Source organism: Cyprinodon tularosa, unplaced genomic scaffold (genome assembly GCF_016077235.1).
Source record: "Cyprinodon tularosa strain WSP-4 unplaced genomic scaffold, ASM1607723v1 ctg706, whole genome shotgun sequence".
In the NCBI taxonomy this organism is placed as follows: Eukaryota; Metazoa; Chordata; class Actinopteri; order Cyprinodontiformes; family Cyprinodontidae; genus Cyprinodon; species Cyprinodon tularosa.
The window spans coordinates 210,953-225,986 of record NW_024039459.1 but is presented as its reverse complement, the minus strand read 5'-3'; the positions used below and the strand labels follow the sequence as shown (position 1 = coordinate 225,986).

General features: G+C 46.5%; 1 protein-coding gene across 4 annotated transcripts; it reads left to right on the top strand.

Moving 5' to 3' along the window:
- The first annotated feature begins 2,941 nt into the window (after positions 1 to 2,941).
- tfap2e (transcription factor AP-2 epsilon) lies at positions 2,942 to 14,658 on the top strand. Of its 4 annotated transcripts, none has more exons than XM_038268635.1 (7): positions 2,942 to 3,094; positions 4,379 to 4,822; positions 6,005 to 6,059; positions 7,162 to 7,393; positions 10,881 to 10,999; positions 13,386 to 13,524; positions 14,050 to 14,658. In XM_038268635.1, exons 1-7 carry the CDS (start codon positions 3,056 to 3,058, stop codon positions 14,306 to 14,308), a joined length of 1,287 nt encoding a protein of 428 aa, XP_038124563.1. In that variant the 5' UTR covers positions 2,942 to 3,055; the 3' UTR covers positions 14,309 to 14,658. The 4 variants fall into 4 exon arrangements, with proteins under 4 accessions (XP_038124563.1, XP_038124561.1, XP_038124562.1 ...); XM_038268633.1 differs by having other exon boundaries at positions 5,990 to 6,059; XM_038268634.1 differs by lacking the exon at positions 2,942 to 3,094 and adding an exon at positions 3,259 to 3,597 and having other exon boundaries at positions 5,990 to 6,059.
- The last annotated feature ends 376 nt before the right edge of the window (positions 14,659 to 15,034 follow it).

The following is a 15,034-nucleotide window of genomic DNA, read 5'->3' as shown; positions in this document are numbered from 1 at the left end:
AAATAAAAGCAATGACACAGCCTTCTGGTAGAGAGGCCATCCCACCTGAGAGGACAGGTACCAGTGATGTCATCGCTCTACAGTCTGTGATGAACCTTAATGAAGCATGGGAAACAGAGTCCAACATTAGAAGACAGGAAGAAGAAGGTCACCAGAATCTAAGAACGATAAAAACGTGGCAGAGACAAGCCGCTTTTTACTCCGAAAGAAAATTAATAAAAAATATAAAAAATAAATTACTGTGCATCTGAAGTTGATCCTGTTCCTGCTCAACACGTTACATTGAGCGGAGCTGCTGACCGGCCCAAGATGGCGCCACTACATCCTGTCAGCGCCCAGAGCTGAAAGCGGGTCAGAAGCAGCAGAACCGGAACCGCTCCTGCTGCTCCGAACCAAAGCAAGGAAAACTCACTAAATGAAAAAAGGTTTAATGAAACTATTTGAAGATGGAGGATCAGCAGCTGTTCATGAGCGGCTCTTTGAACATTAATCGGCTTCTGTCTTTTTTAATAAAACTAAATCAATTATGGTTCCAGAATTCCAAGTCAAATATTTTCTAACCTGCAGAATTAGTTTTTTTCTTAGATATAAAAAAAAAACCCGTTAAACTTTCCTTCATTTACCAGCAGGTTTATTATATTGGAGATGAATCTATAAACAGAACAGCTCAGATAAAACTCCTTTGTGGAATTGCTGAAACATTAAAGTGAATAAATCAATCTTTGCAGGTAGCCTATTGACTAGAACAAGGTGTTTGGTCTGTGATGCATTTGTTCAATAATAGAGGAATTATATCTTATGAAGACTTCACAATTAAATATAATTTGCAGAAAAGTCAATTTCAGACATTTATTAGAGTTATTTCCCCAAATATTTGATGCAGAGCTGCAGGTTTTAATGAGAATCCTGATGACAGAAGCTCTGCTCTGCCTGGACGTCTGATCAATGGGCAAACTATCACAGATAGTAAAATAAAATAATCAAGAATTCGGGAACGCTTTACTGGTATTATGTTTCAACCCCAAATTTTATATCGCATTTTTTCTCCAACTCTGAAAGAGTTAAAATTAGAACAAATTGTTTAAATCTTCCCATTCCTCCTAAACCCAATGAAGTCCACTTTAAAATCTTTAGAGGTGTTTAACCCTTTAAGGGATTTCTGCCATCGATGATCAGATTTGATCATTTTGTGATTTTGAATCGACTGATTGTTTTCTATTGCAAAGCTTTATGGGATGATGAGCAACGACTGACTTCTACCCAGAATTAAAAACTTACCTGAATTCTCTAAGAAAGATTTTATTTTTGGGACTCTGAGAAAAGAAAGGAAATTTGAAAAACTAAATATAATAATCATCATGGGCGAGTTTTTCATTTCTTAAAGTCAAACCATCTTTTTCCATTTTTCACATTAAACTCTTCTTATCTCTAAACTTCATGAACAAAATGCAGAATAATTTAATCTGATGAACAATCTGGAGCTGATGAGACGCCCCTAATGTGTGCTTGTATATATTTTGTTTTGTTTTTTGTTTTTTATTTATTTTGTTGTCCTGTAAATATTCAAGCAGCCTGGATCGGCTTCTCCAGGTTTTTCAGGTTTATATAAATCTGATCCAGAAACCGTTTTTATGATGGTTTATAATAAAAAAATAAATAAAGCAAGGAAAACCCTCTGACCTTTGACCTGTGACGTCATCCATTAAACAGAACCAGAACCGCCAGGTGGGTTTGGACCTAACACTCTGGTTCTGTTCATCTTCACTCATTAATTTCTCTTTAGTTAATTATCTCTAATTTAAATTAGAAATATTTTCATTCATCTTTAATTTATTGACAGATTGTTGGAAACTAAACATTAAATCACAGCCAGCAGGGGGCGCCGCTCTGCTCTGCCATCAGATCCTGGTCGGCTGTGAGTCCTGGTGCACAGAACCAGAACCAGAACCAGAACCTGGGTCCAGATGAGCGGAGCTTCCTCCTCGCAGCAGGAAGCAGAGATCCTCCTCAATGTTTGGGATTTAGAAACTTCCAGATAAACTTCAATGTAGAAAACCACAGAAATTCACTCTATGATAATCGTGGTGATTTATGGATTCTTCTTCCTTGTGTTTATTTTTAAGGTTGCCTTTTTTTATACGATGAGAATAACACTCCTTAGCTAACTCAGGTATATTTACATTGTTTTAATGTTGATTAATGTAAACTGTCCCCTTTTAAATAAACAATAAATAAATAAATGGATCAGATTAAACTGAGTTTAAAAGTTACTTTACAAAAAATGAATTTAATCAAACAGGATTCCAGCAAAAACTCAGAAATTCTGTTTTAAATGAACTCATTTAGAACAGAACCGGTTCTGCTCATCAGGTTTCCTCCCGGTTATGTTCCTGGTTCTGGTCCCGGTTCTGGTCCTGGTTCTGTTCCTGGTTCTGGTCCTGGTTCTGTTCCTCCTGGTTATGTTTCTGGTCCTGGTTCTGTTTCTGGTTTTGATCCTGGTTCTGTTCCTCCTGGTTATGTTCCTGGTTCTGTTTCTGGTTCTGCTGAGCAGAACCTGTGGTTCTACTCAGAACCAGTGTTCAGGCTTTAGTTCAGGAGATGCCCGGTCCAGCTCCTCCAGGGTCCAGGGCTCGGTATGATGATGATGGTGATGATGATGATGATGGTGATGATGATGATGGGTCAGAAGCTGCAGAACCAGAACTTCCAGGATCCATCCCAGAGTTCCTGATGGCAGGATAACTGGACCAGCCTGATGATCCAATCAACAGCTTTATTCTCTGAGCTTTCAGACGCGGTGAGCCCCCCCCCCCCCCCCCCCCCTCCTCCTCCCCCCCCTCCCCCCTCCTCCCCCCCTCCTCCTCCTCCTCCCTCCCCCTCCTCCCCCCCTCCTCCCCCCCTCCTCCTCCTCCTCTCACCCTCTCTAACTCCTGCAGCGCTTCTCCTCATAACTCACTCCTCTCTGCACCTTCAGCGCGTCTCCTCCTCATCCTCACTTTAACCCCTGAGCTGCAGTCAGACACCTGGACCGAACCGAACCGAACCGGACCGGAGGATGCTGTGGAAGTCCCGGACCAAAGCCGAGGCCGCTCAGGTAACTCCCCGCCGTCGGACCGGGTCTGCTGGGGTCGGTTTGGGCCAATCAGAGAGAAGTTCCGTTAGTTTGGGTTCCCAGAGATTCTTTGCTGGTTCTGGTTCCGATACTTTCAGGTCCAAACTAGGAAAAAAAAAGTCTTTCTTTTATTTTTGGGTCAAATCCTCCAAATAGTTTCCGAATCAATGAACCGAACAGAAGCAAAGAGGAAAGTGTCTCTTTAAGACATTTGGACCCTGCCGACCCCTCCCCTCTCTCCACCGGGAGCGCGCACCTCCTATAAGTAGCGCGCTCATGGAGAGGATGCACGAGTCCGCGAGTGTCATGCGCGTGTACGTCAGCGGCAGCAGCCTTGCTCTGCAGCTCGGACGGACGGACAGGTGTACGGCAAGCAGCAGCTGACAATCTTCATTTGATGGAGCACTGAGGACACCTGGACACACCTGTGCGTCACCGGAACCAGCGAGTCGGTCCAGATGTTGATCCACTCATATTCAGCCATGGTGAGTGGGAGTGGGAGTGGGGGGGCTGCAGCTTGCTCTCTGCTTTCTGGGACTTTTATTAGTTTGATGTCATGAAACTACAGACGGAACCAGTTCGCTGTGGGGCCGCACCTGTCTGCTCCCTGTCCACGCGAGTCTCAGCGCTTCCACTCAGCTGCCCCCCCACCCCCACCCACAGCCCCCCCGCAGTGGACAGCCATCGGCCTCTGACCGACTTTCCTTGTTCGGCTGACAGATAATGGAGCCGCTGCAGCATCGATCAGACTGACCCAGATGGGGGGTCACCTCCAACAGTTACATGATTATCCAGATATTCTTTTCTAAACTCGCTGTTTTTATTTTTATGCTTAATATTAAACATCATTTAAAAGTTCAACAATTTTAATTTACTGCATTAAATTTATAAAGTCGCAACGATAACAGGAACCTGCTCCAGTTTAGCTTTGATCCTCTCCTGGTTCTGAGGGTCTCCTGGTTCTGATCCTTTCCTGGTTCTGATCCTTTCCTGGTTCTGATCCTCTCCTGGTTCTGATCCTTTCCTGGTTCTGATCCTCTCCTGGTTCTGAGGGTCTCCTGGTTCTGATCCTCTCCTGGTTCTGATCCTCTCCTGGTTCTGATCCTCTCCTGGTTCTGATCCTCTCCTGGTTCTGATCCTTTCCTGGTTCTGATCCTCTCCTGGTTCTGATCCTCTCCTGGTTCTGATCCTCTCCTGGTTCTTATAGGTTCTCCTGGTTCTGATGGTCTCCTGGTTCTGATGGTCCCTGTTTGGGTTCTGTTTCAGGAGCGCGCAGACGGACTCAGCGGCTCCTCTCCGAGCGGCCGCCTCTCCCAGCTCTCCTCCCTCAACCAGGCCGCCTACTCTTCGGCTCCCCCGCTCTGCCACACGCCGGCCTCCGATTTCCAGCCTCCGTACTTCCCTCCCCCCTACCCGCAGTCCTCCCTGCCGTACTCCCAGAGCCAGGAATCGGCCTACTCCCACCTGTCGGACCCTTACCCCTCCATCAACTCCATCCATCAGCACCAGCAGGCTGCATGGCATTCCCAGCGCTCCCGCTCGGAGGAAGGCGGCCTGCTGTCACAGTCTCACCGGGCTCTGAGCCTCGACCCCCGCAGGGATTACCCCGCCGTGCCGCGGCTCCTGCACGGCCTCGGGGAGGGGGCCGCGGCTCTGGGGGACGGACCTCTGGGGATGCACCTGGGACACCATGGCCTCGAAGACCTGCAGGTGAATCAACATTTGTTCTTTTCGTTTCTCCTTCAGAGAATCTCTGCATTAAAATCATTAAATTCATTTATTGGTTCAAGAATCATTTTACTGAAAATTATGAACTAGTATTTTAGATTATATTCTCTTTATTTTTTCTAAAATATGAAATATACAGACATCTGGATTTTCCACTAAAGGCCCGAGGCGATTTTCTCCTCCCTTTTAAAAAAGATCCAAAGGAAAATAAACATCCAATATTTAAACAATTTGTTAATATTCATATTTTAATTCTGAGCTTTTAATGCTTATTGTTTTAATCGAGATTATATTTAATTAGAAATACAGTTAATCATTTGATTTAAAACAAAAAAACTTGGGCCCTCTGGAAAAAAAATCAGGCCTTTCCGAGATTTAAAGCAAAATAATCTAAAATCAAAAAGAACCCCGGATGAGAATAAAAAACGATATTTACAAGGAATTTAATTTAGTGATGTTTAGATTAATATTCTGAAATTTTGTATTTATTATTTTACATAAATAACATTTAAATGTAAAATGTTCTACATCGTCTTTAAATTGTTGTTTTATAATTTCTGATTCCAGAAACCTTTCTAAAAATGTTGCTGAGCGTTTTTGATGAAATCAATGTTTGTTAAATAAAACAACTGATTTTATTTAAGAGGAGCAGCTGCGCGCGTCCCGCCGCGCACCGCGCGCCGCAGCTGAAGAAGAGTTTGTGCGCTTTTTGTTTTTGGCGCAGTCGGCCTCCGTGCAGCAGGTGCAGCCGCACAAGAAAACACGGCGAGACGAATCGATGCCCACGCTGATCCACGGAGCGATTTTGTGTTCAGCGCCGCGTGTTGACAAGCAGCTTTATTTGATTAATGGAGGTTAAAGTCAGCGACTCCTCCTCAGAGAGCCTTTATCTTCAGAAAACACGAATTAAATCAGATAAGAAGTTTTATTTAGATTAAAACCAGAAAACATATTTTAAAGAATTATTTTATAAAATAAAAATAAAATACGAATTATTATTATTATTATTATTATTATTATTATATTTAACTTTTTGTTTTTGATCCAAAAACCCCCAAAATTCAGGATGTTTAGAATTTTTTCCCGCGGTCCAGCGTTGGACCGAGCGCGCGGATAAATGATACTGACCGTGTGTGTGTGTGTGTGTTGGTGTGTGTGATGCAGGGGATGGAGGAAGGATCCGCCCTGGGCATCCTGGACCACTCCGTCATTAAAAAAGGTAAGAGGAGGCGTGCGCGCGCGTGCACGAGGTGAGCACAGGACAGCCATGTGTGCGCGCATGGTCCTTGGTGTGCGTGTTCGCCTTTATAAATGTGTTCAACATGCTGGGGGGGGGCTTCCTTCTTTCTTCACTCACACATGTGCACGCGCGCATATGCACGCGCACTATAAATAATTCTGTTTTGCTTTTTCATTTGAAGTCAAGAAGTCCTCTAATACTGAGCTGCAGACTTCAGCCCAAAGGCACAGATTCTTAATGAACTGTTCATGGTCATATGAGGGAGTGTGTGTGTGTGTGTGTGGGGGGGGGATGTGTGTGGAGCAGGAAGAGAAGCGCCTGGAATGTGATAAAAGAGGAGCTGAGGATACATTTGCAGAGGCTGATGTGTCTAATATCACCGTCAGCGACACTGAGACCCCATTAGAAAATCTAAGCTGCTGCCTGAGGTGGGGGGGGCCGGTTCTGGCCTGGAGATGGTGGAGTGGTCCCCGTCGGGTTTGGGTTCTGAATCAAGGTCCACCTTGAATGCGTCGGATCAGACCTGAACCGGATCGATTCCAAAGAACCGTAAATCTGAAGCCAAAGATCAGCTGAGGAAGAAGATCTGAAACGTTCTGATCTTCAGGACGTTAAACTGATTCCGTCAGAAAAAGGATTTTCTGTTCAAACCTCATAGAAACTCTTCAAAACCCAAAACTGCTTCCAGGCAGGAAGTTCAGCCTCACCGCCTCCACCTGATTTGATCAAGTAGGAGATCTTCCTCAGCCTCCCCAGGTCAAAGGTCAGAGCCATGACCCGGTTTGCCTGCAGGACAGGTCTAGACATCTGGGACAATGTCCTCTGGACGGAGGACATCAGGTCGTCAGCTTTAGGCCTCAGGTATGGTGGTGGAGTGGTGATGGTGTGGGCCTGGGTCATGGTGGGATCCAATCCGCCGTCAGCTGATTTCAGATTGTTGTTTAGAAGAAGTTGAGCTGAAAGCAGAACAAACGGAGGCGTGCTAAAGATGGCGGCGGACTCCAGAGAAAACACGGCTCTGCATAGATTCCCCAGCAGCAGTAACATCTACTCACTCTACTTCTACCTCTCCCTCCCTCAGTTCCCATCCCCTCCAAGCTGAACGGAACCGCCCTGTCGGCGCTCTCCATAGGGAAGGAGGGCGTGAGCGTGGGAGCCGTGTCCAACCCGGCGGAGGTGTTCTGCTCGGTGCCGGGCCGCCTGTCTCTGCTCAGCTCCACCTCCAAGTACAAGGTGACTGTGGGGGAGGTGCAGCGCCGCCTGTCTCCACCCGAGTGCCTCAACGCATCGTTGCTGGGCGGAGTCCTACGCAGGTGAGCAGAGGGCGGGGCTTATGTTGCTAGAAACAGGAAGTTAGAGTTTTGACTAACTGAAGTGAAACCAGCTTCCATGAACCGAAGCCATCAGCCTGAGGAGGCGGGAGCTGAATTCAGAACCGCCGAGAGGTTCTGGTCCAGAGGAACCTGCGGCCCGTTTTCTGGATCAAGATGTTCTTCAGAACCGTCTGTGGTGCTTTAAGAAGCTCCATCTGTTTATTATCTGTCATAAATCTTCAGTTTGAGCTTCGTTTTAATTAGAGTTTCACATCACATGACTCCTCCATGAGGATCTGGTGAACGTGTCTGCAGGCTCCGACCGAGCGCAGATCTGGGTCATGGGACTGAATCACAAGAGAAGAAGAAGAGGTTTAATGAAGCAGAGCCTCAGGACAGCAGAGCCACTTTATGACTCCGGTTCAAGACCCCAGCGCGTCCAGAGGACCTAATTAGAGATGAGACGCGCTAAAAAGCTCTCTGCTCTACGGCGCAGCAGAAACCATCAGATTCCACAGAAATCTGCTCAAAATTTAAAACATATATCTGCTTTTATTTTAGTTTTAAAAGAGATTGAAAAAAAGAAAAAGTTCTGCACAAAAGCAGCTATAAACAAACTATAAGCAGCTTGAATAAAACCTTTACTGAATTTAACCTTTTTAACGTTTTTGGGACGACTAAGAATCTTCACCAGCATCCTGATTAAAATAAAATAGAGGATCAAAGAAGAGTGGGCGGAGTTAAAGAGGAAAATAAATAGAACAACGTGGAAGTCCTGCTCAGAGTCTTTAAAACTGTTTGGATGCTTCCAGGTCCTGGAGTGGCTGAGTCCCAGGTTCTAGGAACCTTGCATTGAGACCAAGTTTGTTCCAAGCATTAAAAAAAGAAACTATAAAAAACTTGAAATGCAAAAGCGGTGAAAATTTTTATTGCAATTAAAAAAGCTTTTGACCAAACTTCATGGCCCAAATGGAGCTCCATAATTTGAGCAGAACCTGGTTGACCGACCTGAAGCTTCTAGATGCAGCTGTTCTGAGGAGCAGCGGTTCTGGTCCATTACGGGCCTGAGCAGGGAGACAACGGGCTCAGCTGGTACCAGTCAGTATCAGTCGGTACCACTGGTACCGACTGATACTGACGTCACCAAGGAGCAGGTGGTGAAAGCCGACCTGCAACCAGGTGTGTTGGACTAACAGGAAGAAGAACGTTCTGAAACCAAAGGAACAGACTGAGGTTCTATTGATCGCAGACTGAGGTTCTATTGATCTCAGATTGAGGTTCTATTGATCTCAGATTGAGGTTCTATTGATCGCAGATTGAGGTTCTATTGATCTCAGATTGAGGTTCTATTGATCGCAGATTGAGGTTCTATTGATCGCAGACTGAGGTTCTATTGATCTCAGATTGAGGTTCTATTGATCTCAGATTGAGGTTCTATTGATCGCAGACTGAGGTTCTATTGATCGCAGACTGAGGTTCTATTGATCGCAGACTGAGGTTCTATTGATCGCAGACTGAGGTTCTATTGATCTCAGATTGAGGTTCTATTGATCTCAGATTGAGGTTCTATTGATCGCAGATTGAGGTTCTATTGATCTCAGATTGAGGTTCTATTGATCTCAGATTGAGGTTCTATTGATCGCAGACTGAGGTTCTATTGATCGCAGATTGAGGTTCTATTGATCACAGACTGAGGTTCTATTGATCCCAGATTGAGGTTCTATTGATCACAGACTGAGGTTCTATTGATCGCAGACTGAGGTTCTATTGATCGCAGATTGAGGTTCTATTGATCTCAGACTGAGGTTGTATTGATCTCAGACTGAGGTTCTATTGATCCCAGATTGAGGTTGTATTGGTCTCAGACTGAGGTTCTATTGATCGCAGACTGAGGTTCTATTGATCTAAGACTGAGGTTCTATTGATCGCAGACTGAGGTTATATTGATCGCAGACTGAGGTTCTATTGATCCCAGATTGAGGTTCTATTGATCGCAGACTGAGGTTCTATTGATCTCAGACTGAGGTTCTATTGATCTCAGACTGAGGTTCTATTGATCGCAGACTGAGGTTCTATTGATCTAAGACTGAGGTTCTATTGATCGCAGACTGAGGTTCTATTGATCTCAGACTGAGGTTCTATTGATCGCAGACTAAGGTTCTATTGATCCCAGATTGAGGTTCTATTGATCGCAGACTCAGGTTCTATTGATCGCAGACTGAGGTTCTATTGATCGCAGATTGAGGTTCTATTGATCACAGACTGAGGTTCTATTGATCTCAGATTGAGGTTCTATTGATCGCAGATTGAGGTTCTATTGATCGCAGATTGAGGTTCTATTGATCGCAGACTGAGGTTCTATTGATCTCAGATTGAGGTTCTATTGATCGCAGATTGAGGTTCTATTGATCGCAGACTGAGGTTCTATTGATCTCAGATTGAGGTTCTATTGATCGCAGACTGAGGTTCTATTGATCGCAGATTGAGGTTCTATTGATCGCAGACTGAGGTTCTATTGATCGCAGATTGAGGTTCTATTGATCTCAGACTGAGGTTCTATTGATCTCAGATTGAGGTTCTATTGATCGCAGATTGAGGTTGTATTGATCTCAGACTGAGGTTCTATTGATCGCAGACTGAGGTTCTATTGATCTCAGACTGAGGTTCTATTGATCGCAGACTGAGGTTCTATTGATCTCAGACTGAGGTTCTATTGATCGCAGACTGAGGTTCTATTGATCTCAGACTGAGGTTCTATTGATCGCAGACTGAGGTTCTATTGATCTCAGACTGAGGTTCTATTGATCGCAGACTGAGGTTCTATTGATCTCAGACTGAGGTTCTATTGATCTCAGACTGAGGTTCTATTGATCTCAGACTGAGGTTCTATTGATCGCAGACTGAGGTTCTATTGATCTAAGACTGAGGTTCTATTGATCTCAGACTGAGGTTCTATTGATCTCAGACTGAGGTTCTATTGATCGCAGACTGAGGTTCTATTGATCGCAGACTGAGGTTCTATTGATCGCAGATTGAGGTTCTATTGATCTCAGACTGAGGTTCTATTGATCGCAGACTGAGGTTCTATTGATCTAAGACTGAGGTTCTATTGATCTCAGACTGAGGTTCTATTGATCGCAGACTGAGGTTCTATTGATCGCAGATTGAGGTTCTATTGATCACAGATTGAGGTTCTATTGATCTCAGATTGAGGTTCTATTGATCGCAGACTGAGGTTCTATTGATCGCAGACTGAGGTTCTATTGATCGCAGACTGAGGTTCTATTGATCGCAGATTGAGGTTCTATTGATCGCAGACTGAGGTTCTATTGATCGCAGATTGAGGTTCTATTGATCGCAGATTGAGGTTCTATTGATCGCAGATTGAGGTTCTATTGATCGCAGATTGAGGTTCTATTGATCGCAGATTGAGGTTCTATTGATCGCAGATTGAGGTTCTCAGTGTGTCTGTCTTTGTGTTCCTCAGGGCGAAGTCAAAGAACGGCGGTCGCTGTCTGAGGGAACGTCTGGAGAAGATTGGGCTGAACCTTCCTGCCGGGCGACGCAAAGCCGCCAACGTGACTCTGCTGACATCACTGGTGGAGGGTAGGTCCACACAGACTCAGGTCTGGTTCTAGTTCAGAGAAACCTCAGCAGGTTCTGCAGGCTGAGAGATCCACCTTCAGAAGATCATTCTGTCCTAAAATGGTCCAGTCCACGACTCAGCATCTTTAAATGGAGGATCTATAATCCTGTTTCCAGAAAAATCTGCATTTTGGATGAAAATGGAAAATGGAGACTTTTCCACCATGAAGTCATTTTCCCTGCAGGAGAAACCAGGAGTTTATAAGGACTGAATACAAACTGCTGCTGCTGTCTGGTTCTGACCCGAACCCTCTCTGGTTCTGACCCGAACCCTCTCTGGTTGTAAAACTTTTTATGCTAACTGAGACAAAATTGTAAATTTTACTTTTTTTTGCTAAAAAAACAAAACAAAAAAACCCCGATAAAAACTAAAATTGTGTCTGACTTTAACCTGGAAGATGTGGGTTTAAAACCCGGTAGAACCTCTGGTAGAACCTCTGGTAGAAACTCTGGTAGAACCTCTGTGGTGAAGGAGGTTCCAATCTAATCTGTAGGAACCCCTGAATGAGAAAACAGCCCAAAGGCCTCATCAGATCAGGGCTGAAAGTTTTTTATTAAATGATTAAATGGCTTCATTAAGGTGGGAATCAGGTGGACATCTGGTTCTGGTTCTTCAGAGCCACCAAAGGGGGAACTTTGTTTGTGGGCCGATGGTTAGCATACCGTGTGGACCAGAACCGGATTCTCTGCTGACCCGTTTGTAGATGATCCAAACAGAGTCCGGTTCTGGTCTGAAGGCCCCGGAACGTTTGGGACTGTCTAGGCTGATGCTTCTCTGCAGCATTGTGTGGCGATCGGGGACAGTCCCCCTGGATTGGCAGACCTGGGTGGTGGTCCGTCTCTTTAAAAAGGGGGACTGGAGGGTGCGCACCAATTACAGAGGGATCCCACTCCTCAGCCCCCCCGCTAAGGTGGAGAGGAGGATCCGGTCAACAGTCGACCCTCGCATACAGGGGGAACAATGCGGTGGACCAGCTCTACACCCTTAATCGGGTGCTCAACCGTTCATGGGCGTTCGCCCACCCAGTCCACATGTGTATTGTGGATCTGGTGAAGGCGTTCAAACTCGTCCCTCGTGGTCCCCTGGGAGTACGGGGTCCGGGGCCCTCTGTTAAGGCTGTCTGCTCTCTGTATGACCGCAGCAGGAGCTTGGTTCACATTGCCGGCAGTAAGTCAGACCTGTTCCTGGTGCATGTTGTTCTCCTCCAGGGCTGCCCTTTGTCAACGGGTCTGTTTATTACATCTATGGACAGAATTTCTAGGTGCAGCCAGGGACCGGAGGGTGACGGTTTGGAAACCTCAGGATATCATCTCTGATGTTTGCAGATGATGTTGTCCTGTTGGCCTCATCAAACCTGGACCTTCGGCGTGCAGTGGGGCGGTTTGCAGCCGGTATGAGGATCAGGTGGAGGCCGTGGTTCTCCGCCAGAGGAAGGTTCTCCTCTCTTCAGGTCGGAGGAGAGTCCTCGTCTCAAGTGGAGTTCAAATATCTCGGGGTTTTGTTCATGAGTGAGGGACGGATGGAGCGTGAGATCGACCGCGGTGATGCGCTACTGTATCGGACAGTCATGGTGCAGAGGGAGCTGAGTCTTGGGGGCAAAGCTCTGGATTTACCGATTGATCTACGTTCCCACCCCCTACGGTCATTAGACCTGGGTAACGAGCCGAAGGACAAGATGGCGAATACAAGCGGCCGAAATGAGTTTCCTTCTCAGGGTGGCTGGGAGCACGATTCCAGATGGGGAGAGGAGCTCAGCTACCAGGAGGAGCTCAGAGTAGAGTCGTTGCTCCTCTACGTGGAAAGGAGCCGGCTGAGGAGGATGGGGCATCTGCTCCTGCTCACCTCCCTCAGGAGGCGTTCCTCCCATTGGGAGGAGGCCTGGTGGAAGGACCAGGTGTGTGTAGCTTGGGAAGTCTGAGCATCTCTGCTTAGACTGCTGCCTCCCCGCCCCCGCCCAAGAAGATGGACGGACAGACGGACATACGGATGATTTTAGTTTCACTAAATGTGATCATGGAGGGATTCCTCCTGATTTAAAACTTTTTTTCTCCAAATCCTTTTTTCTCTTTTCCTTTTCCTCTGTTCAGCCATCGGCTGCTTTTAAGCTCTTTATAATAAAGTTAGATGTTTAACAATCAGAGGTGTAATGATCAGCATCTAGATGTAAATTCTGTAGAACCAGTCGGATCTCCTTCATAGAACGGCTCCCATGAAGGACGCTGCTCCTGAATTCAACAACACCGAATATGAAATTACTTCTGCTGCTCCAGTGCGGGGGTTCTAACCCTTCAACTCCTCCCTTTCCTCCTCCCTTTCCCTTTCCCCCTCCTCCTCCTCCTCCTCCAGGTGAGGCGGTCCACCTGGCGCGGGACTTTGGTTACGTGTGTGAGACAGAGTTTCCAGCCAGAGCCACGGCTGAGTTCCTGTGCAGGCAGAGCGACCCGGACCAGCTGCCCACCAGACGCAGCATGCTGCTGGCCACCAAGTGAGTCCCGCCTTCATCAGCCACTCTGATTGGCCACAATAGTAGAGGTCACATGACCTGGTAGGAAGGAGAACATCTCCAGACCTGTCAGAACCTGATGGGCCTGGAGAAACAGTCAGAGCTGCAGAACCTCAGAGGAAGATCTGGATCATCTGGATATTTAAAACTCCTGCAGGACCTGAATGTTCTGGAAGGTTCCTGACCTCCAACATCTCAGGAGGAGCAGAAGATCCGGGTCCCGTCATCCTCCAGAACCTTTACTTCCTGGTTCTTCAGGTTATCAATTATAGGTTATCACTGTTCAAATACAAGTGACGACCTTTGACCTCCCCTCAGGTCAGGGGGGGTTAGGTAGGAGCCACAAACACTCCTCATCCAGAGTTCTGATTGGCTGGTGGCTCAGCCTATAGCAGCTCGCCTTCCCCAACAGTAGCTGAGATGACCTCATCATCAGAGGTCAGACTGTTTGATCACTGCTGAACGTTATGGAATCATCTTCCTAACTCCTCCCCTCTCATCCTCCAGGGAAATCTGTAAGGAGTTTATGGACCTGATGTCTCAGGACCGCTCCCCGCTTGGCGGCAGCCGGCCCACCCCCTGCCTGGAGCCCGCCATCCAAGGAAGCCTGACCCACTTCAGCCTGCTGACCCACGGCTTCGGAACCCCGGCCATCTGCGCGGCGCTGTCCGCCTTCCAGAGCTACCTGATGGAGGCCATCAAGCTGCTGGACAAGGAGACAGGAGGGAAGAGCCACCATGAGAAGGAGATGAAGCACCGCAAATGAAGAGAGGGTCAGACTGAGGCTCCTCCCACCGAGCGGCGGGGCTTAGGATGAACACCTCACAATGACACATGGACCTCTGACCTCCGAGTGACGAGGATTTAATTTATTCCTGTTTCTGTGGACCACCAGAACCCTGAGGGTCTGGGTCAGCAATGAGACCTCCTCTGCAGCAGGGGCTCATGGGAAATGAAGTCCTCTCAGAGGAGCTTTTTTATGTGGTTTTCAGGTGATGGTAACTTCAGATAACTGAATCATTTTGTACTTTGGGTGTATGTTTATTGTTATTACTGTTATTATTACTGTATTACAGCATAAATGTAATATATTAAAGAACTAAGACTCAGTTTAAATCTTCAGACGTGTTTATTGCTAAACCTGTAAGTAGTTTAACACCGAAGGTTCTCAGTCGTCTACTGAGATTCTCCATCGGTCCATGAACCCATCCGGTCCAGGAAGGACCTCCTTCCTGCTCCTCCTGGAGGAGCTCTGGGTCTCCTCCATCTAAGGCGGCCTACAGAACCTCATCGCATGGTGAAGTCCTCTGGAAATGATTGCAGATGTGTCTAGTAGTTCCCATTGATTTAGCTTGGAAAGCGGGGAGAATGGCGCTAGGCTTACCGCACCGTGACGTCACTGCTGGAAGATGGCAGGAGAGAGGGGCTACTATATTTGGGCTAAAATGGCCGCTCCCAGACTCAGTGATCGCCACGAAAATTATTTTCCTGA

Coding starts and splice junctions, on each gene's coding strand:
- tfap2e (XM_038268633.1), top strand. CDS start 3,056: ATGCTGTGGAAGTCCCGGACCAAAGCCGAGGCCGCTCAG. Junction 4,823..5,989: donor ATGGCCTCGAAGACCTGCAG/GTGAATCAACAT, acceptor GTGTGTGTGTTG/GTGTGTGTGATGCAGGGGAT. Junction 13,525..14,049: donor AGCATGCTGCTGGCCACCAA/GTGAGTCCCGCC, acceptor CTCATCCTCCAG/GGAAATCTGTAAGGAGTTTA.